Source organism: Stegostoma tigrinum, chromosome 26 (assembly GCF_030684315.1).
Source record: "Stegostoma tigrinum isolate sSteTig4 chromosome 26, sSteTig4.hap1, whole genome shotgun sequence".
Taxonomy (NCBI): domain Eukaryota; kingdom Metazoa; phylum Chordata; class Chondrichthyes; order Orectolobiformes; family Stegostomatidae; genus Stegostoma; species Stegostoma tigrinum.
The window spans coordinates 14,042,637-14,062,699 of NC_081379.1; the positions used below are offsets into that span (position 1 = coordinate 14,042,637).

The 20,063-nt window shown below is 59.6% G+C and overlaps 1 protein-coding gene and 1 long non-coding RNA gene across 4 annotated transcripts in view; one reads left to right on the plus strand and one right to left on the minus strand.

Moving 5' to 3' along the window:
* The window catches only part of LOC125463995 (uncharacterized), a 78,204-nt gene extending 64,240 nt beyond the window's left edge, over positions 1–13,964 (minus strand). Inside the window, exons 1-2 of one of the 2 annotated variants that reach the window (XR_007249954.2) lie at positions 13,859–13,964; positions 13,242–13,338 (exon numbers count right to left, since the gene is read on the minus strand). This is a non-coding gene — a long non-coding RNA (uncharacterized LOC125463995). The remainder of the gene's footprint in view (positions 1–13,241; positions 13,339–13,858) is intronic. The other variant, XR_007249955.2, reaches the window with a different exon arrangement.
* An 81-nt stretch (positions 13,965–14,045) lies between these two features.
* Positions 14,046–20,063, plus strand: part of LOC125464324 (acyl-CoA dehydrogenase family member 10-like) — a 53,882-nt gene continuing 47,864 nt past the window's right edge. For both annotated transcript variants that reach the window (XM_048556630.2, XM_059654983.1), the window contains exons 1-3: positions 14,046–14,258; positions 17,418–17,626; positions 18,812–18,948. In XM_048556630.2, the coding sequence (XP_048412587.1) occupies positions 17,431–17,626; positions 18,812–18,948 (333 nt within the window). In that variant the 5' untranslated portion in view covers positions 14,046–14,258; positions 17,418–17,430. The remainder of the gene's footprint in view (positions 14,259–17,417; positions 17,627–18,811; positions 18,949–20,063) is intronic.

Below are 20,063 nucleotides of genomic sequence, written 5' to 3' on the forward strand. Positions count from 1 at the left end.
GAAGGAGGGGGCGAGGGGGAGGGGGAGGAAGGAGGGGGCGGGGGGGAGGAGGAAGGAAGGAAGGAAGGAGGGGGCGGGGGGGGAGGAGGAAGGAAGGAAGGAAGGAGGCGGCGGGGGGGAGGAGCAAGGAAGGAGGGGGCGGGGGGGAGGAGGAAGGAAGGAAGGAAGGAGGGGGCGGGGGGAGGAGGAAGGAGGGGGCGGGGGGGGAGGAGGGAGGAAGGAAGGAAGGAAGGAGGGGGCGGGGGGAGGAGGAGGGAGGAAGAGGAGGAAGGAAGGAGGGGCGGGGAGGAGGAAGGAGGGGGCGGGGGGAGGAGGAAGGAGGGGGCGAGGGGGAGGAGGAGGAAGGAAGGATGGAAGGAGGAAGGAGGGGGCGAGGGGGAGGAGGGAGGAAGGAGGAAGGAAGGAAGGAAGGAGGGGGCGGGGGGGAGGAGGGAGGAAGGAGAAGGAAGGAAGGAGGGGGCGGGGGGAGGAGGGAGGAAGGAAGGAAGGAAGGAGGGGGCGGGGGGGAGGAGGGAGGGAGGAAGGAAGGAAGGAAGGAAGGAGGGGGCGGGGGGGAGGAGGGAGGGAGGAAGGAAGGAAGGAAGGAGGGGGCGGGGGGGAGGAGGGTGGAAGGAAGGAAGGAAGGAGGGGGCGGGGGGGAGGAGGAAGGAAGGAAGGAGGGGGCGGGGGGAGGAGGGAGGAAGGAAGGAAGGAGGGGGCGGGGGGGAGGAGGAAGGAAGGAGGGGGCGGGGGGAGGAGGAAGGAGGGGCGAGGGGAGGAGGGAGGAAGGAAGGAAGGAAGGAGGGGGCGAGGGGGAGGAGGGAGGAAGGAGGGGCGGGGGGGAGGAGGAAGGAAGGAAGGAAGGAGGGGGCGGGGGGGGAGGAGGAAGGAAGGAAGGAAGGAGGCGGCGGGGGGGAGGAGCAAGGAAGGAGGGGGCGGGGGGAGGAGGAAGGAAGGAAGGAAGGAGGGGGCGGGGGGAGGAGGAAGGAGGGGGCGGGGGGGAGGAGGGAGGAAGGAAGGAAGGAAGGAGGGGGCGGGGGGAGGAGGGAGGGAGGAAGGAAGGAAGGAAGGAGGGGGCGGGGGGAGGAGGAAGGAGGGGGCGGGGGGAGGAGGAAGGAGGGGGCGAGGGGGAGGAGGGAGGAAGGAAGGAAGAAGGAGGAAGGAGGGGGCGAGGGGGAGGAGGAGGAAGGGAGGAAGGAAGGAAGGAAGGAGGGGGCGGGGGGGAGGAGGGAGGAAGGAAGGAAGGAAGGAGGGGGCGGGGGGAGGAGGGAGGAAGGAAGGAAGGAAGGAGGGGGCGGGGGGAGGAGGGAGGGAGGAAGGAAGGAAGGAAGGAAGGAGGGGGCGGGGGGAGGAGGAGGGAGGAAGGAAGGAAGGAAGGAGGGGGCGGGGGGGAGGAGGGTGGAAGGAAGGAAGGAAGGAGGGGGCGGGGGGGAGGAGGAAGGAAGGAAGGAGGGGGCGGGGGGGGAGGAGGGAGGAAGGAAGGAAGGAGGGGGGCGGGGGGGAGGAGGAAGGAAGGAGGGGGCGGGGGGGAGGAGGAAGGAAGGAGGGGCGGGGGGGAGGAGGGAGGAAGGAAGGAGGGGGCGGGGGGAGGAGGAAGGAAGGAAGGAGGGGGCGGGGGGGTGGAGGGGGGGGGAGGAGGAAGGAGGAAGGAGGGGGCGGGGGGGAGGTGGAGGGAGGAAGGGGCGGGGGGGTGGGAGGGAGGAAGGGAGGAAGGAGGGGGCGGGGGGGAGGTGGGAGGGAGGAAGGGAGGAAGGAAGGAGGGGGCGGGGGGAGGAAGGAAGGAAGGAAGGAGGGGGCGGGGGGGAGGAGGGAGGAAGGAAGGAAGGAAGGAGGGGGCGGGGGGGAGGAGGGAGGAAGGAAGGAAGGAAGGAAGGAAGGAGGGGGCGGGGGGGAGGAAGGAAGGAAGGAAGGAGGGGGCGGGGGGGAGGAGCAAGGAAGGAAGGAAGGAGGGGGCGGGGGGGAGGAGCAAGGAAGGAGGGGGCGGGGGGGAGGAGGAAGGAAGGAAGGAAGGAGGGGGCGGGGGGAGGAGGAAGGAGGGGGCGGGGGGAGGAGGAAGGAGGGGGCGGGGGGAGGAGGAAGGAGGGGGCGGGGGGAGGAGGAAGGAGGGGGCGGGGGGGAGGAGGAAGGAGGGGGCGGGGGGGAGGAGGGAGGAAGGAAGGAAGGAAGGAGGGGGCGGGGGGGAGAGGGAGGAAGGAAGGAAGGAAGGAGGGGGCGGGGGGAAGGAGGGGGCGGGGGGAGGAGGGAGGAAGGAAGGAAGGAAGGAGGGGGCGGGGGGGAGGAGGAGGAAGGAGGGGGGCGGGGGGAGAGGAGGAAGGAGGGGGCGGGGGGGAGGAGGAGGAAGGAAGGAAGGAGGGGGCGGGGGGGAGGAGGAAGGAAGGAAGGAAGGAGGGGGCGGGGGGGAGGAGGAAGGAAGGAAGGAAGGAGGGGGCGGGGGGGAGGAGGAAGGAAGAAGGAGGGGGCGGGGGGGGAGGAAGGAGGGAGGGGGAGGAGGAAGGAGGGCGGGGGGAGGAGGGAGGAAGGAAGGAAGGAAGGAGGGGGCGGGGGGGAGGAGGGAGGAAGGAAGGAAGGAAGGAGGGGGCGGGGGGAAGGAGGGAGGAAGGAAGGAAGGAAGGAGGGGGCGGGGGGAGGAGGGAGGAAGGAGGGGGCGGGGGGAGGAGGGAGGAGGAGGAAGGAGGGGCGGGGGGGAGGAGGGAGGAAGGAGGGGGCGGGGGGGAGGAGGAAGGAAGGAGGGGGCGGGGGGGAGGAGGAAGGAAGGAAGGAAGGAGGGGCGGGGGGGAGGAGGAAGGAAGGAAGGAAGGAGGGGGCGGGGGGGAGGAGCAAGGAAGGAGGGGGCGGGGGGGAGGAGGAAGGAAGGAAGGAAGGAGGGGGCGGGGGGAGGAGGAAGGAGGGGGCGGGGGGAGGAGGAAGGAGGGGGCGGGGGGGAGGAGGGAGGAAGGAAGGAAGGAAGGAAGGAAGGAGGGGGCGGGGGGAGGAGGAAGGAAGGAAGGAAGGAGGGGGCGGGGGGGAGGAGGGAGGAAGGAAGAGGAAGGAGGGGGCGGGGGGGAGGAGGGAGGGAGGAAGGAAGGGAGGAAGGAGGGGGCGGGGGGAGGAGGGAGGAGGGAGGAAGGAGGGGGCGGGGGGAGGAAGGAGGGGGCGGGGGGGAGGAGGGAGGAAGGAGGGGGCGGGGGGGAGGAGGGAGGAAGGAGGGGGCGGGGGGGGAGAGGAAGGAAGGAGGGGGCGGGGGGGAGGAGGAAGGAAGGAAGGAAGGAGGGGGCGGGGGGGAGGAGGAAGGAAGGAAGGAAGGAGGGGGCGGGGGGGAGGAGGAAGGAAGGAAGGAAGGAGGGGGCGGGGGGGAGGAGGAAGGAAGGAAGGAAGGAGGGGGCGGGGGGGAGGAGGAAGGAAGGAAGGAAGGAGGGGGCGGGGGGAGGAGGAAGGAGGGGGCGGGGGGGAGAGGAAGGAAGGAAGGAAGGAGGGGGCGGGGGGAGGAGGAAGGAGGGGGCGGGGGGAGGAGGAAGGAGGGGGCGGGGGGGAGGAGGGAGGAAGGAAGGAAGGAAGGAGGGGGCGGGGGGAGGAGGGAGGAAGGAAGGAAGGAAGGAAGGAGGGGGCGGGGGGAGGAGGAAGGAGGGGGCAGGGGGCGGGGGGGGAGGAGGAAGGAGGGGGCGGGGGGGAGGAGGGAGGAAGGAAGGAAGGAAGGAGGGGGCGGGGGGGAGGAGGGAGGGAGGAAGGAAGGAAGGAAGGAGGGGGCGGGGGGAGGAGGAAGGAGGGGGCGGGGGGGAGGAGGAAGGAAGGAAGGGGCGGGGGGAGGAGGAAGGAAGGAAGTGGCGGGGGGGAGGAGGAAGGAAGGAGGGGGCGGGGGGGAGGAGGAAGGAAGGAGGGGGCGGGGGGGAGGAGGAAGGAGGGGGCGGGGGGAGGAGGAAGGAAGGAGGGGGCGGGGGGGGAGGAGGAAGGAAGGAAGGAGGGGGCGGGGGGGAGGAAGGAAGGAAGGAGGGGGCGGGGGGGAGGAGGGAGGAAGGAGGGGGCGGGGGGAGGAGGGAGGAAGGAAGGAAGGAGGGGGCGGGGGGAGGAGGGAGGAAGGAAGGAAGGAGGGGGCGGGGGGGAGGAAGGAAGGAAGGAGGGGGCGGGGGGGAGGGGGGAGGAAGGAAGGAAGGAGGGGGCGGGGGGAGGAGGGAGGAAGGAAGGAAGGAGGGGGCGGGGGGGAGGAGGGAGGAAGGAAGGAAGGAGGGGGCGGGGGGAGGAGGAAGGAAGGAAGGAAGGAGGGGGCGGGGGGGAGGAGGAAGGAAGGAGGGGGCGGGGGGGAGGAGGAAGGAAGGAGGGGGCGGGGGGGAGGAGGGAGAAGGAAGGAAGGAAGGAGGGGGCGGGGGGGAGGAGGAAGGAAGGAAGGAAGGAGGGGGCGGGGGGAGGAGGGAGGAAGGAAGGAAGGAGGGGGCGGGGGGGAGGAGGAAGGAAGGAAGGAAGGAAGGAAGGAGGGGGCGGGGGGGAGGAGGAAGGAAGGAGGGGGCGGGGGGAGGAGGGAGGAAGGAAGGAAGGAAGGAGGGGGCGGGGGGGAGGAGGGAGGAAGGAAGGAAGGAAGGAGGGGCGGGGGGAGGAGGGAGGAAGGAGGGGGCGGGGGGAGGAGAAGGAAGGAAGGAAGGAGGGGGCGGGGGGAGGAGGAAGGAAGGAAGGAAGGAGGGGGCGGGGGGGAGGAGGGAGGAAGGAAGGAAGGAAGGAGGGGGCGGGGGGAGGAAGGAAGGAAGGAGGGGGCGGGGGGGAGGAGGAAGGAAGGAAGGAAGGAGGGGGCGGGGGGGAGGAGGGAGGAAGGAAGGAAGGAAGGAGGGGGCGGGGGGGAGGAAATAAGGAAGGAGGGGGCGGGGGGAGGAGGGAGGAAGGAAGGAAGGAGGGGGCGGGGGGGAGGAGGAAGGAAGGAAGGGGCGGGGGGGAGGAGGAAGGAAGGAGGGGGCGGGGGGAGGAGGAAGGAAGGAGGGGGCGGGGGGAGGAGGAAGGAAGGAAGGAGGGGGCGGGGGGGAGGAGGAAGGAAGGAAGGAAGGAGGGGGCGGGGGGAGGAGGAAGGAAGGAAGGAAGGAGGGGGCGGGGGGGAGGAGGAAGGAAGGAAGGAAGGAGGGGGGCGGGGGGAGGAGGGAGGAAGGAAGGAAGGAAGGAGGGGGCGGGGGAGGAAGGAAGGAAGGAGGGGGCGGGGGGGAGGAGGGAGGAAGGAAGGAAGGAGGGGGCGGGGGGGAGGAAGGAAGGAAGGAGGGGGCGGGGGGGAGGAGGGAGGAAGGAAGGAAGGAGGGGGCGGGGGGGAGGAGGAAGGAAGGAAGGAAGGAGGGGGCGGGGGGAGGAGGGAGGAAGGAGGGGGCGGGGGGGAGGAGGGAGGAAGGAAGGAGGGGGCGGGGGGGAGGAGGAGGAAGGAAGGAGGGGGCGGGGGGGAGGAGGAAGGAAGGAAGGTGGGGGCGGGGGGTGGAGGGGGGGGGAGGAGGAAGGAGGAAGGAGGGGGCGGGGGGGGAGGAGGGAGGGAGGAAGGAGGAAGGAGGGGCGGGGGGAGGAGGGAGGAAGGAAGGAAGGAAGGAGGGGGCGGGGGGGAGGAGGGAGGAAGGAAGGAAGGAAGGAGGGGGCGGGGGGGAGGAGGGAGGAAGGAAGGAAGGAAGGAGGGGGCGGGGGGGAGGAGGGAGGAAGGAAGGAAGGAAGGAGGGGGCGGGGGGGGAGGAGGAGGAGGAGGAAGGAAGGAGGGGGCGGGGGGGAGGAGGGAGGAAGGAAGGAAGGAAGGAGGGGGGCGGGGGGAGGAGGGAGGAAGGAAGGAAGGAAGGAGGGGGCGGGGGGGAGGAGGGAGGAAGGAGGAAGGAAGGAGGGAGCGGGGGGGGAAGGAAGGAGGGAGCGGGGGGGGAAGGAAGGAGGGGGCGGGGGGGAGGAGGAAGGAAGGAAGGAAGGAGGGAGGCGGGGGGGGAAGGAAGGAGGGAGCGGGGGGGGAAGGAAGGAGGGGGCGGGGGGGAGGAGGGAGGAAGGAGGAAGGAAGGAGGGGCGGGGGGGAGGAGGGAGGAAGGAAGGAAGGAAGGCGGGGGCGGGGGAGGAGGGAGGGAGAAGGAAGGAAGGAGGGGAGGAGGAAGGAAGGAAGAAGGAAGGAGGGGGCGGGGGGGAGGAGGAAGGAAGGAAGGAAGGAGGGGGCGGGGGGAGGAGGAAGGAAGAGGGGGCGGGGGGGGAGGAGGAAGGAAGGAAGGAAGGAGGGGGCGGGGGGAGGAGGAAGGAAGGAAGGAAGGAGGGGGCGGGGGGGAGGAGGAAGGAAGGAAGGAAGGAGGGGGCGGGGGGGAGGAGGGGAGGAAGGAGGAAGGAGGGGGCGGGGGGGAGGAGGGAGGAAGGAGGGGGCGGGGGGGAGGAGGGAGGAGGGAGGAAGGAGGGGGCGGGGGGGAGGAGGGAGGAAGGAGGGGGCGGGGGGGAGGAGGAAGGAAGGAGGGGGCGGGGGGGAGGAGGAGGAAGGAAGGAAGGAGGGGGCGGGGGGGAGGAGGAAGGAAGGAAGGAAGGAGGGGGCGGGGGGAGGAGCAAGGAAGGAGGGGGCGGGGGGGAGGAGGAAGGAAGGAAGGAAGGAGGGGGCGGGGGGAGGAGGAAGGAGGGGCGGGGGAGGAGGAAGGAGGGGGCGGGGGGGAGGAGGGAGGAAGGAAGGAAGGAAGGAAGGAGGGAGGGGCGGGGGGGAGGAGGAAGGAAGGAAGGAAGGAGGGGGGCGGGGGGGAGAGGGAGGAAGGAAGGAAGGAAGGAGGGGGCGGGGGGGAGGAGGGAGGGAGGAAGGAAGGGAGGAAGGAGGGGGCGGGGGGAGGAGGGAGGAGGGAGGAAGGGAGGGGGCGGGGGAGGAGGAGGAGGGGGCGGGGGGAGGAGGGAGGAAGGAGGGGGCGGGGGGGAGGAGGGAGGAAGGAGGGGGCGGGGGGGAGGAGGAAGGAAGGAGGGGGCGGGGGGGAGGAGGAAGGAAGGAAGGAAGGAGGGGGCGGGGGGAGGAGGAAGGAAGGAGGAAGGAGGGGGCGGGGGGGAGGAGGAAGGAAGGGAGGAGGAGGGGGCGGGGGGGAGGAGGAAGGAAGGAAGGAAGGAGGGGGCGGGGGGAGGAGGAAGGGAAGGAAGGAAGGAGGGGGCGGGGGGAGGAGGAAGGAGGGGGCGGGGGGGGAGGAGGAAGGAAGGAAGGAAGGAGGGGGCGGGGGGAGGAGGAAGGAGGGGGCGGGGGGGAGGAGGAAGGAGGGGGCGGGGGGGAGGAGGGAGGAAGGAAGGAAGAAGGAGGGGGCGGGGGGAGGAGGGAGGAAGGAAGGAAGGAAGGAAGGAGGGGGCGGGGGGAGGAGGAAGGAGGGGGCAGGGGGCGGGGGGGAGGAGGAAGGAGGGGGCGGGGGGGAGGAGGGAGGAAGGAAGGAAGGAAGGAGGGGGCGGGGGGGAGGAGGGAGGGAGGAAGGAAGGAAGGAAGGAGGGGGCGGGGGGAGGAGGAAGGAGGGGGCGGGGGGGAGGAGGGAAGGAGGGGGCGAGGGGGAGGAGGGAGGAAGGAAGGAAGGAAGGAGGAAGGAGGGGGCGAGGGGAGGAGGGAGGAAGGAGGGGGCGGGGGGGAGGAGGAAGGAAGGAAGGAAGGAGGGGGCGGGGGGGGAGGAGGAAGGAAGGAAGGAAGGAGGCGGCGGGGGGGAGGAGCAAGGAAGGAGGGGGCGGGGGGGAGGAGGAAGGAAGGAAGGAAGGAGGGGGCGGGGGGAGGAGGAAGGAGGGGGCGGGGGGAGGAGGGAGGAAGGAAGGAAGGAAGGAGGGGGCGGGGGGAGGAGGGAGGGAGGAAGGAAGGAAGGAAGGAGGGGGCGGGGGAGGAGGAAGGAGGGGGCGGGGGGAGGAGGAAGGAGGGGGCGAGGGGGAGGAGGGAGGAAGGAAGGAAGGAAGGAGGAAGGAGGGGGCGAGGGGGAGGAGGGAGGAAGGGAGGAAGGAAGGAAGGAAGGAGGGGGCGGGGGGGAGGAGGGAGGAAGGAAGGAAGGAAGGAGGGGGCGGGGGGGAGGAGGGAGGAAGGAAGGAAGGAAGGAGGGGGCGGGGGGGAGGAGGGAGGGAGGAAGGAAGGAAGGAAGGAAGGAGGGGGCGGGGGGAGGAGGAGGGAGGAAGGAAGGAAGGAAGGAGGGGGCGGGGGGGAGGAGGGTGGAAGGAAGGAAGGAAGGAGGGGGCGGGGGGGAGGAGGAAGGAAGGAAGGAGGGGGCGGGGGGGAGGAGGGAGGAAGGAAGGAAGGAGGGGGCGGGGGGGAGGAGGAAGGAAGGAGGGGCGGGGGGGAGGAGGAAGGAGGGGGCGAGGGGGAGGAGGGAGGAAGGAAGGAAGGAAGGAGGAAGGAGGGGGCGAGGGGGAGGAGGGAGGAAGGAGGGGGCGGGGGGAGGAGGAAGGAAGGAAGGAAGGAGGGGGCGGGGGGGGAGGAGGAAGGAAGGAAGGAAGGAGGCGGCGGGGGGGAGGAGCAAGGAAGGAGGGGGCGGGGGGGAGGAGGAAGGAAGGAAGGAAGGAGGGGGCGGGGGAGGAGGAAGGAGGGGGCGGGGGGGAGGAGGGAGGAAGGAAGGAAGGAAGGAGGGGGCGGGGGGGAGGAGGAAGGAGGGGGCGGGGGGGAGGAGGGAGGAAGGAAGGAAGGAAGGAGGGGGCGGGGGAGAGGGAGGAAGGAAGGAAGGAAGGAAGGAGGGGGCGGGGGGAGAGGAAGGAGGGGGCAGGGGGCGGGGGGGAGGAGGAAGGAGGGGGCGGGGGGGAGGAGGGAGGAAGGAAGGAAGGAAGGAGGGGGCGGGGGGGAGGAGGGAGGGAGGAAGGAAGGAAGGAAGGAGGGGCGGGGGGAGGAGGAAGGAGGGGGCGGGGGGAGGAGGAAGGAGGGGGCGAGGGGGAGGAGGGAGGAAGGAAGGAAGGAGGGGGCGGGGGGAGGAGGAAGGAGGGGCGGGGGGGAGGAGGAAGGAGGGGGCGGGGGGGAGGAGGGAGGAAGGAAGGAAGGAAGGAGGGGGCGGGGGGAGGAGGGAGGAAGGAAGGAAGGAAGGAAGGAGGGGGCGGGGGGAGGAGGAAGGAGGGGCAGGGGGCGGGGGGAGGAGGAAGGAGGGGGCGGGGGGAGGAGGAGGAAGGAAGGAAGGAAGGAGGGGGCGGGGGGGAGGAGGGAGGGAGGAAGGAAGGAAGGAAGGAGGGGGCGGGGGGAGGAGGAAGGAGGGGGCGGGGGGAGGAGGAAGGAGGGGGCGAGGGGGAGGAGGGAGGAAGGAAGGAAGGAAGGAGGAAGGAGGGGGCGAGGGGGGAGGAGGAGGAAGGAGGGGGCGGGGGGGAGGAGGAAGGAAGGAAGGAAGGAGGGGGCGGGGGGGAGGAGGAAGGAAGGAAGGAAGGAGGCGGCGGGGGGGAGGAGCAAGGAAGGAGGGGGCGGGGGGGAGGAGGAAGGAAGGAAGGAAGGAGGGGGCGGGGGGGAGGAGGAAGGAAGGAAGGAAGGAAGGAGGGGGCGGGGGGGAGGAGGGAGGGAGGAAGGAAGGAAGGAAGGAGGGGGCGGGGGGGAGGAAGGAAGGAAGGAAGGAGGGGCGGGGGGAGGAGGGAGGAAGGAAGGAAGGAAGGAGGGGGCGGTGGGGAGGAGGGAGGGAGGAAGGAAGGAAGGAAGGAGGGGGCGGGGGGGAGGAGGGAGGGAGGAAGGAAGGAGAGGAAGGAGGGGGCGGGGGGGAGGAGGGTGGAAGGAAGGAAGGAAGGAGGGGGCGGGGGGAGGAGGGAGGAGGAGGGGGTGGGGGGAGGAGGAAGGAAGGAGGGGGCGGGGGGAGGAGGAAGGAAGGAAGGAAGGAGGGGCGGGGGGAGGAGGAAGGAAGGAAGGAAGGAGGGGGCGGGGGGGAGGAGGAAGGAAGGAGGGGGCGGGGGAGGAAGAGGAAGGGAGGAAGGGGCGGGGGGAGGAAGGAGGAAGGGAGGAGGGGGCGGGGGAGGAAGGAGGAAGGGAGGAAGGAAGGAGGGGGCGGGGGGGAGGAGGAAGGAAGGAGGGGGGTGGGGGGAGGGGGAAGGAAGGGGGAGGGGGGAGGGGGAGGAGGAGGAAGGAAGGAGGGGGAGGGGGGAGGAGGAAGGAAGGAGGGGGGAGGAGGAAGGAAGGAGGGGGAGAGGGAGGGGGGAGGAGGAAGGAAGGAGGGGGAGGGGGAGGAGGAAGGAAGGAGGGGGGAGGGGGAGGAGGAAGGAAGGAGGGGGGAGGGGGGAGGAGGAAGGGGGGAGGGGGGAGGGGAAGGAAGGAGGGGGGAGGGGGGAGGAGGAAGGAAGGAGGGGGGAGGAGGAAGGAAGGAGGGGGGAGGGGGAGGAGGAAGGAAGGAGGGGGGAGGAAGGAAGGAGGGGAAGGAAGGAGGGGGAGGAAGGAGGGGGGAGGGGGAGGGGGAAGGAAGGAAGGAGGGGGAGGGGCAAGGAGGGGGCGGGGGGGAGGGGGAAGGAAGGAAGGAGGGGGGAGGGGGAAGGAGGGGGCGGAGGGGAGGAGGGGGCGGGAGGGGAGGAGGGAAGGAGGGAAGGAGGGGGCGGGAGGGAGGAGGGAAGGAGGGGGCAGGGGGAGGAAGGAGGGGGCGGGAGGGAGAGGGAAGGAGGGGGCGGGGGGGAGGAAGGGAGGAGGGGAGGAGGGGGCGGGGGGTGGAAGGAGGGGGCGGGAGGGAGGAGGGAAGGAGGGGGCGGGGGGGAGGAAGGGAGGAAGGGAGGAGGGGAGGAGGGGGCGGGGGAGGAAGGAGGAAGGGAGGAGGGGGCGGGGGAGGAAGGAGGAAGGGAGGAAGGGGCGGGGGAGGAAGGAGGAAGGGAGGAGGGGGCGGGGGAGGAAGGAGGAAGGGAGGAAGGGGCGGGGGAGGAAGGGGCGGGGGGAGGAAGGGGCGGGGGGAGGAAGGAGGAAGGGGCGGGGGAGGAAGGGAGGAAGGGGCGGGGGGGAGGGAGGAGGGGGGGCGGGGGAGGAAGAAGGGAGGAAGGAAGGAGGGGTGGGGAGGAGGAAGGGAGGAGGGGGCGGGGGAGGAGGAAGGGAGGAGGGGCGGGGGGGGGAGGAAGGGAGGAGGGGGCGGGGGGGAGGAAGGGAGGAGGGGGCGGGGGGGGAGGAAGGGAGGAGGGGGCGGGGGGGGAGGAAGGGAGGAGGGGGAGGAGGGGGCGGGGGGGAGGAAGGGCGGGGGGGGAGGAAGGGAGGAGGGGGCGGGGGGAGGAAGGAGGAAGGGAGGAGGGGGCGGGGGGAGGAGGGAGGAAGGAAGGTGTGGTGGGGAGGAGGGAGGAAGGAAGGAAGGAGGGGGGGGGAGGGAGGAAGGAAGTGGGGGGGAGGGAGGAAGGAAGTGGGGGGGGGAGGAAGGAAGTGGGGGGGGGAGGAAGGAAGGGGGGGAGGGAGGAAGGAAGGAAGGAAGGGGGGGAGGGAGGAAGGAAGGAAGGGGGGGAGGGAGGAAGGAAGGAAGGGGGGGAGGAGGAAGGAGAAGGGGGGGAGGAAGGAAGGAAGGGGGGGAGGGAGGAAGGAAGGAAGGGGGGAGGGAGGAAGGAAGGGTGGGGGGGGGAGGGAGGAAGGAAGGGGGGGGAGGAAGGAAGGGGGGGGAGGGAGGAAGGAAGGGGGGGGAGGAAGGAAGGGGGGGGGGGAGGAAGGAAGGGGGGGAGGGAGGAAGGAAGGAAGGGGGGGGAGGGAGGGAGGAAGGAAGGAAGGGGGGGGAGGGAGGAAGGAAGGGGGGGGAGGAAGGAAGGAAGGGGGGGGAGGAAGGAAGGAAGGGGGGGGAGGAAGGAAGGAAGGGGGGAGAAGGAAGGAAGTGGGGGGAGGGAGGAAGGAAGGAAGGGGGGAGGAGGAAGGAAGGGTGGGGGGGGGAGGAGGAGGAAGGGTGGGGGGGGGAGGAAGGAAGGGGGGGAGGAAGGAAGGGGGGAGGGAGGAAGGAAGGGGGGGAGGGAGGAAGGAAGGAAGGGGGGGGAGGGAGGAAGGAAGGAAGGGGGGGGAGGGAGGAAGGAAGGAAGGGGGGGAGGGAGGATGGAAGGAAGGGGGGGAGGAAGGAGGAAGGGGGGGGAGGGAGGAAGGAAGGAAGGGGGGGGAGGGAGGAGGAGGAAGGGGGGGAGGGAGGAAGGAAGGAAGGGGGGGGGAGGGAGGAAGGAAGGAAGGGGGGGGGAGGGAGGAAGGAAGGAAGGGGGGGGAGGAGGAGGAAGGAAGGGGGGGGAGGAAGGAAGGAAGGGGGGGGAGGGAGGAAGGAAGGAAGGGGGGGGAGGAAGGAGGAAGGGGGGGGGAGGAAGGAAGGAAGGGGGGGGAGGAAGGAAGGAAGGGGGGAGGAAGGAAGGAAGGGGGGGGAGGAAGGAAGGAAGGGGGGGAGGAAGGAAGGAAGGGGGGGGAGGAAGGAAGGGGGGGGGAGGGAGGAAGGAAGGGTGGGGGGGAGGAAGGAAGGGGGGAGGGGGGCAGGAACGTCAGCTTTTGTGCTCCTGAGATGCTGCTTGGCCTGTTGTGTTCATCCAGCTCCACACTTTGTTAACAGCTTCTTTAAGACTCCTTCTTCCTAGGGATAGGAAACTAGCCTGTTGGTTTTAATTTCTTTACGATAGTTTCTCCTTGTCCCTATCCTCTCAGGAACAGTTTACTCCAGAAAGAGTTATTGCTGGTAACTTCACAGATTGAAAGAATTAAAGTTCTGAAGTTTACATTGTCACAAAGTGTAACAGGTTGGTCAAGTAGTTGAATTTTAAAGTCTGATATATAATCATTCTCTATTTTTTAAATTGTTAATCTTAAATATTAATAGCAACATTAGCTCCCATTGTTGGATAGAAACAGAAGAGTTACAATTCCAGTTGAGTCAGAGATTTACCTACTTCTTTCATCATCCAATCTGACCATCTTCAATTCAAAAATTCAACAGTGATAAACTAATTCACTGTAAGTGTATAGATAAAACTTTAGTCTGTTTCTTTTTGTAAGCAAGAAATCAGAGCATCCAATAGAAGGTGTATACATTTTTTTAAAATAACTAAAATACAACAATCAAACAAATCAAGAGTAAAAGTGCTTATTCCCACTCATAGCATTGTCTATACAGAGCTGTAAAGTGTACACACAAAAGCAATAGTAAATTTATAGTCAATTAATGATTATAGCAATTATGGCCACAGTTGTGCTTAGGGGAAATGACAGAAATAGAACAGGTGCTAAATGAAGTGAGCAGGCAGTGTCACACCACACACACACAATAATTTAGCAGGAATCCTAGTTAGGAGGACCACGGAATGTTTTTCCACAGACCTTTGATCTAGGGGATCTTATTCTGATGTATGCAGCACAAGCTGTGATAAGCAAATATATTAAGAAATTGACAGCATTGTAAGATTACTGATACTTTATTCTCCCAGATCACCCAAGGAGGGTATACAAAAGCATATCAAAGAATACTTACAATTCACGGTAAGAAAACGTGTCTCCTATGAAGGGCTTAATACAAGCATTGTTAAAATCCATGTCAATTAGATCCCATTGACTTTCTTTGTTACTTTCTGAAAGCATTAAATTTGATTTGTCATACATGGCCTTCCCTTAACATCTATGATGATTCAATAAATCCATACCTTTCTATAAATGATGATTTATAATATCCCTCTGAATTTTGTGCAGTAGTTTTGCAACAACAGTTAGGTCAATTGATTTGCAATTACACAGTCTATCCTTTGCTCCCTTTTAAAAATGTACAGCAGAATGTTCCAATAATGGTCTCAGAGAAGTGTTAGAATTGGGAATATGCACAAAACCGCTTTTTCTGAATGGCTGCAATCGAAATTTGAGATGACGAAAACCATTGACAAGACCCCCAACAGTACTGACGCACTCGGAAAGCAGTCTATAATGTAATGGAGAGTGGGATGAGAATTCTATGAAGTTACCCAGCCTGTGTGTCCCTGGAATGGGATTTCAATCGACTTCTTTATGTTAAAGCCCCATGTTCTGACCCGACTTGTAAGTTTGCTTCTCTATTCTTAGCGGTTTCATAAACAGTGTTCGTATTTAATGTAGACTCACTCGTTCATTTTGTTCTGTTCAATTCTTTCCATTTTTGAGAGGGTCTATATCCTGTCCCAATGTCAAGTTCTGCCCAAAAGATAGGCCTTCCTTTCCCAAGATGGCGGAGGAACGGTTTGGAGAAGCGGCAACACGTAAATCGCTGCGTGATGACATCAACGACCCCTTGGAGTCCTCGTCGCGGAGCGATGATGTTGCAGCTGGGGCAAAGGTGACGAGGTCCAACTTGAACAGAAATGTGGAATTAAATAATGAAGGACTCCAGTATAAAGTGCTGCAGCTTATCTGTTTGACCTTTAAAGGAACAGAAGTTACAGTTGGAGCTGTAAAAAAGTTCCCAATCCTCGTCTGGCAACTACATTCTCAGCGTGAGATTTGACGTTGGACAAACGTGAAAAAGGTTTCAGTTGATTTTAAAAATGCTGTTGCATTGTTTTTTTTAAATAACAAGGCAAATGGAAATAAGTGACAATATATTAGACTGTTTTGGATAAAAGCAAGTGGTGTCTATATGGTTGCCAGAAAAGGGTTTGGGTAGCAATTTAGGGCGTGGATAAAGGGATGATCAATAAATTGTTAAGAATATATTAGAATATGAGGTTTGTAAGCTAGTGTCAAACTGAAAGATGAGATTGGAAAAGCTTATTTAGGTCCAGGAAAGGAGAAAAAAATAGCAATGATTATGTGGACACATTACAGGTGGTGGCTGGCGAACTTAGTGGACAACACTCAAAATAAATAATAACAATGTCTTCAAGGAGGAGGACATTAGCAAACCAAAGGACTTGTGAAAATAAAGAATTGGAAAAAAATAATATTAATAAAGAGGTAGTGCTCCAGAGAAAATACTTGAAGGACCAAGTGAGCTGCATCCTAGAGTATTGAACTAGGTGGTCATAGAGGTAGTGTATGCTTTGGTGGTTTCCTTTTAAAATTATTTAGATTCTGGAAGAGTTTCTGCAGGTGTGTGTAATTATTTAAGAAGGGAGTAAGAGAGAAAATGGAGAACCACAAATCTGTTAGTTTCAAGTCAGTTGTAAGAAAAGCATTAGCATATGTTATAAAGGATCTTATAAGTAGGTACGTAGCAAATAATGATATGATTCGGTATGGACAACATAGATTTATGAAAGGGAAATCATGTCTAACAAACCTGTTGAAGTTCTTGAGATTGTTATTCGTAGCAGAAATAAAGGAGAACCAGTGGCTGTGTGTATTTGTATTTTCAGAAGGCTTTCGATAAAATCCATAATAGGAGGTCAGTAGCCAAAATTATAGAGCAAGTGGGATTGAGGTAGTAATCTTCAAAGAATCCCTAAGGTGTGGAAGTGAGCCAAGTAGCCCATCAAGCCCACACTGACTCTCCAAAGAGCATCCCACTCACACTTACTCCCTACCCCATTCCTGTAACCCTGCATTTTCCATAGCTAATCCCCCTAGCCTGCACAAACCTGGACACTATGGACAATTTAGTGTGGCCAATCCACCTAACGTGCACAGTGTTGGACTATAGGAGTAAACCGGAGCACCAGAGGAAGACCATGCAGACACAGAGAGAATGTGAAAATTGCACACAAACAGTGATCCAAGGGTGGAATCAAACCCAGCCCTGGTGCTGTGAGGCAGGAGTGCTAACCGCTGGTCGCCCTATTCTCAGTTCTCAATCCTCATTCATCAATCCTCAATCCATAGAACAGATAGAAAACAGACAGGAGGAATAAATGGTTCATAGCTGCCAGACCATTTCTGTTGGGTATCACAAGGATCAGTGGGGTCAAAGCTGTTCACAGTCGATATATAATATTTGGTTATGGCAACCAAATGTAATGTTTCCAAGTTTGACGGAAACTAGTTAGGAGTATGAATTGTAAAGAGGATAGAAGGAGGCTTTGAGGGATTTGGGCAGGCTCTGTGATTGGCCAAGATCGTAGTGTAGAAACATAGAAGATAGGAACAGGAGGAGGCCATTTGGCTGCTTGAGCCTGCTGCACCATTTTTCAGGATCATGGTTGATTGTCCAACTCAATAGCCTAATCCTGCTTTCTCCCATTAACCTTTGATCCAATTTGCCCCAATGCTATATCTAGTCGCCTCTCTAATGCATTCAATGTTTTGGCATCAACTACTTCCTGTGGTAATGAATTCCACAGGCTCACCACTCTTTGGGTGAAGAGTGTCTCCTCATCACCATCCTAAATCGTGTACACCGAATCCTCATACTGTGACTCCAGATTCTGTACACTCTCACCACTGAGAACATCCTCCCTGCTTCTAACCTGTCCGGTTCGGTTGGAGTTTTTTAAGTCTCTTATATTGTAAACAAGGATGAAGCTATTTGCTTTGGAGGAAAGAAAGAAAAAGTACTTCTTAAATGGTGAGAAATTTGCAATTTTTATTGGGCGCTAAGATCTGGGTGGCATTATTCATATGTCACTGAAAGTTAGGATGCAGGTGCAGCCGATAAATAGAAAAACAAATGGTATATTGGCCGCCTTCACAAGGAATTCAGTACAGTAATCAAATTGTTTTGTTGCAATAGTGTATTGCCATTTGCGATCAGACTTTAAACTTATTTTGGTCAATTTTGGTCTGCTCATATTAGGAAGAACATCATAGCCAAAGAGGGACTGCAACAGAAGTTCAACAGACTAATCCCTGGGATGATAAAATATCTATGAGGAAAGATTGAGAAAACCAGGTCTATAATTTCTAGAGTTTTAAAGAAAGAGGAGCAATCTAATTGAAATTTACAAAATTCTTACAGGACATGACCGGCTGGATGTTGATAGAATGATTCCCCTGACTAATCTAGAACTGGGACACAAGTACAGGCCATTTAGGACAGAGATGAGGAGGAATTTTTTCTTTCACTGGTTGAATCTTTGGAATTCTGTACCACAGATGATGGATCATAGTCATTTAACTGGTTCAAGACAGAATTTAATAGATTTCTGGATTTTACTAACATCAAGGGAGATAGTGTGGGAATGTCACGTTGATAAAGGTGATCAGCCATCAGCTCATGAAGAATGCAGCAAGCTCAATGGGCTGAGTAGCCTACTCCTATGTTCCTAGCTATAAATAAGAGAATTTGGAAATTTCTGTATTTGATTCGAACCACAAAGATCTATTTATTATAAAAACATCTTTAAAAAATCAGGTTAGGCAACATCTTTGGAGAGATTAATAGCTTAACGTTTCACATTGAGATCTAGAACTATGCTCTTATGATGTGGTTTATGTGTACAGGTTTGTGATTTTCTTCTAATTTGTCACTGTTAACTGATGACAGGGTGTAGTTGGGATTATAGCTTCTGATGTTTGCTGCTCCACATATAGTGTTGGAAAGGAGAACACAAAAGGGCTCCACCTTCAGGCTCATCAGTTTCATGCCGATACTTTTTCTCCTTAATTTCCTTTTGCTGATATGCATAAGCATGACATAATCCAGCATTTGAACTTTAACAACTTCAGCATTCTTAGGCTGTTCATTCAGGAATATTTTTCTGTGTTTTGTTTTGCGATATCATTTTTTTGTAATCTCTGTCTCTTTCCACAGCGGTTCGGCCAACATGTGTGTCTTTGGAATTAGCTATGCCTCGCCATATTTCTTGGCGAAAGCATGGAATATTGTGTCCCCCTGCAGACATCTCTATGTACCAGTTTGGGTCTCATCTCGATGGAAACACACCAAGTCTCAGCAGTACAAGGCTGTGATTTTTGAAATGGGTGGAGTTCTGATTCCTTCTCCAGCCACATTGGCTGCTGGTGAGCAATGCGAAAAAATTCTCTTTGTCTTCTTTTCAAAAAATCTTTCAGAAGGGAACTTTTACAGGCTTCTGTTTTAAATGGGACAACAAATTTTATCTAAAATAGGCACACAAGAAAGATTGATGCTGCCTCATGGCTTATTGAGAGCACAAGGATCTCACTGACTGTTACCCGGTAAAAGCCTAGTTAACTGACCTGATCTGGGATGACAGTCAGGCAATATAATTAGCCTTAATGCCCTCAAGCTACAGAAATGAAAAGTTGCTTCTCCTGAATACCATTCAATAATCACTCATATGTGGAAATTTGGAAAGATACTAATCTGGGCACTGAGAAACAAAAGGCTCCGGTAACTAATTTCTGACAGTTAATGTTGGACCTGTGAAGAGAATCTGGAAAACTTAAGCTTTTCTAATTGAACAGGGTGACATGATTTTATAGAGTTCTGAGGTTAAAAAAAAATGAAAAGATAAATATGGAATAATGTTTAAAAAAATTGTTTAAGTGAGGATCAAAAGTAAGTTTTGGCATGACTATTAAGAACTAATTCAACGCAAATGGGATTGACAGCCATGGACTGATTTAAGTAAACAATTATAAGTGAAATGCAATCTTTAGACCTCCTTAAAATGAATTAAACTACATCCAATGATTTTTTTTTCTTATAATCTTTTGAGTGTTAGGTGTGAGTAGCTTAATTTGGCTCACATAGGAATAATTGCAAGCTTTTAAAAATACATAACAATAAGCACATAGCAAGATAGAATTGAAGCTGAACTTGCATTTAAATATATCCTTGAATCAACTCTCACATGGTGATGGGACAAAGGATTGCATTTGCAATTCTGCATTTCTAATCTTATCTGTTCCACTTTTAATGAAGAAGTGAGCTGACACCACAGATTGTTTTGAAGGGACTGACACAGTTGGACAGACTAAATTATTCTTGGGCTGCTTTTACATCTTTCCAACTAAAATGTTTTAGTTTTAGGAGGAAAGAACCAGGAACAGCTTCTTTGCTCTCTTCACTGCAAGGTTTGGGGAGTGGAATGCCTGTAGGTAAAGTATATGTTAGTGTATGGGATATATTGAAAGATAGTAAATACCTGCAATTTGCTAAAATCTAGCTCCACCACCTCCATTATTTTATAATCCGTAACTTTGGCTTTTTGTGTTCAACAGAGTGGGAATTTAGAAACAGTCTTCAGGCTGGATGGCTATGGAAAACGATTTTAAGTGGAGAGAAGCGTGTTGCCTGGGACCGCTGCATGCTTGGAGAACTGACATTCGAGGAATTTGCAGCAGTGGTTAGTAAGGAGGTGAGGGGCTTCACTATTAAACATTGAGTACGATGTCTGAAGTTTAACTAACAATTCTCTTACTGCCCCCATCAATTTTCTTCCCTCTTGCTCAGAGGGTATTGACCATTGCTGAAGTTTCAACAATTTCTAGTTCTCTCCGCAGCTTGTTTGTTTGCATTATTTTATGAAATGACTTAAGGTTTGAAGCAGCTACCAGTGCACTAATTAAAAATGCACAGCATTTGTTGTTTGGTGTTGTGTGTGCTGGCCACAGATGGGTTAATAAGTTCTCCGCTCCAACCCCAACCTCACCATCAAACTCGCAGACAAGGGTGGCGCAGTGGTAGTATGGCGCACTGACCTCTACATCGCCGAGGCCAGACGCCAACTCTCCGACACCACCTCCTACCGCCCCCTCGATCATGACCCCACACCCGAGCACCAAACCATCATCTCCAACACCATTCATGACCTCATCACCTCAGGGGACCTCCCACTCACAGCCTCCAACCTCATTGTTCCCCAACCCCGCACGGCCCGTTTCTATCTCCTTCCCAAAATCCACAAACCTGCCTGCCCTGGTCGACCCATCGTCTCAGCCTGCTCCTGCCCCACCGAACTCATCTCCACCTATCTGGACTCCATTTTCTCCCCTTTGGTCCAGGAACTCCCCACCCACGTCCGTGACACCACCCACGCCCTCCACCTCCTCCAGGACTTCCAATTCCCTGGCCCCCAACACCTCATATTCACCATGGACGTCCAGTCCCTATACACCTGCATTCCGCATGCAGATGGCCTCAAGGCCCTCCGCTTCTTCCTGTCCCGCAGGCCCGACCAGTCCCCCTCCACTGACACCCTCATCCGCCTAGCTGAACTTGTCCTCACCCTCAACAACTTCTCTTTTGACTCCTCCCACTTCCTACAGACTAAGGGGGTGGCCATGGGCACCTGCATGGGCCCCAGCTATGCCTGCCTCTTTGTAGGTTACGTGGTACAGTCCCTCTTCCGCACCTACACAGGCCCCAAACCCCACCTCTTCCTCCGGTACATTGATGACTGTATCGGCGCCACCTCTTGCTCCCCAGAGGAGCTCGAACAGTTCATCCACTTCACCAACACCTTCCACCCCA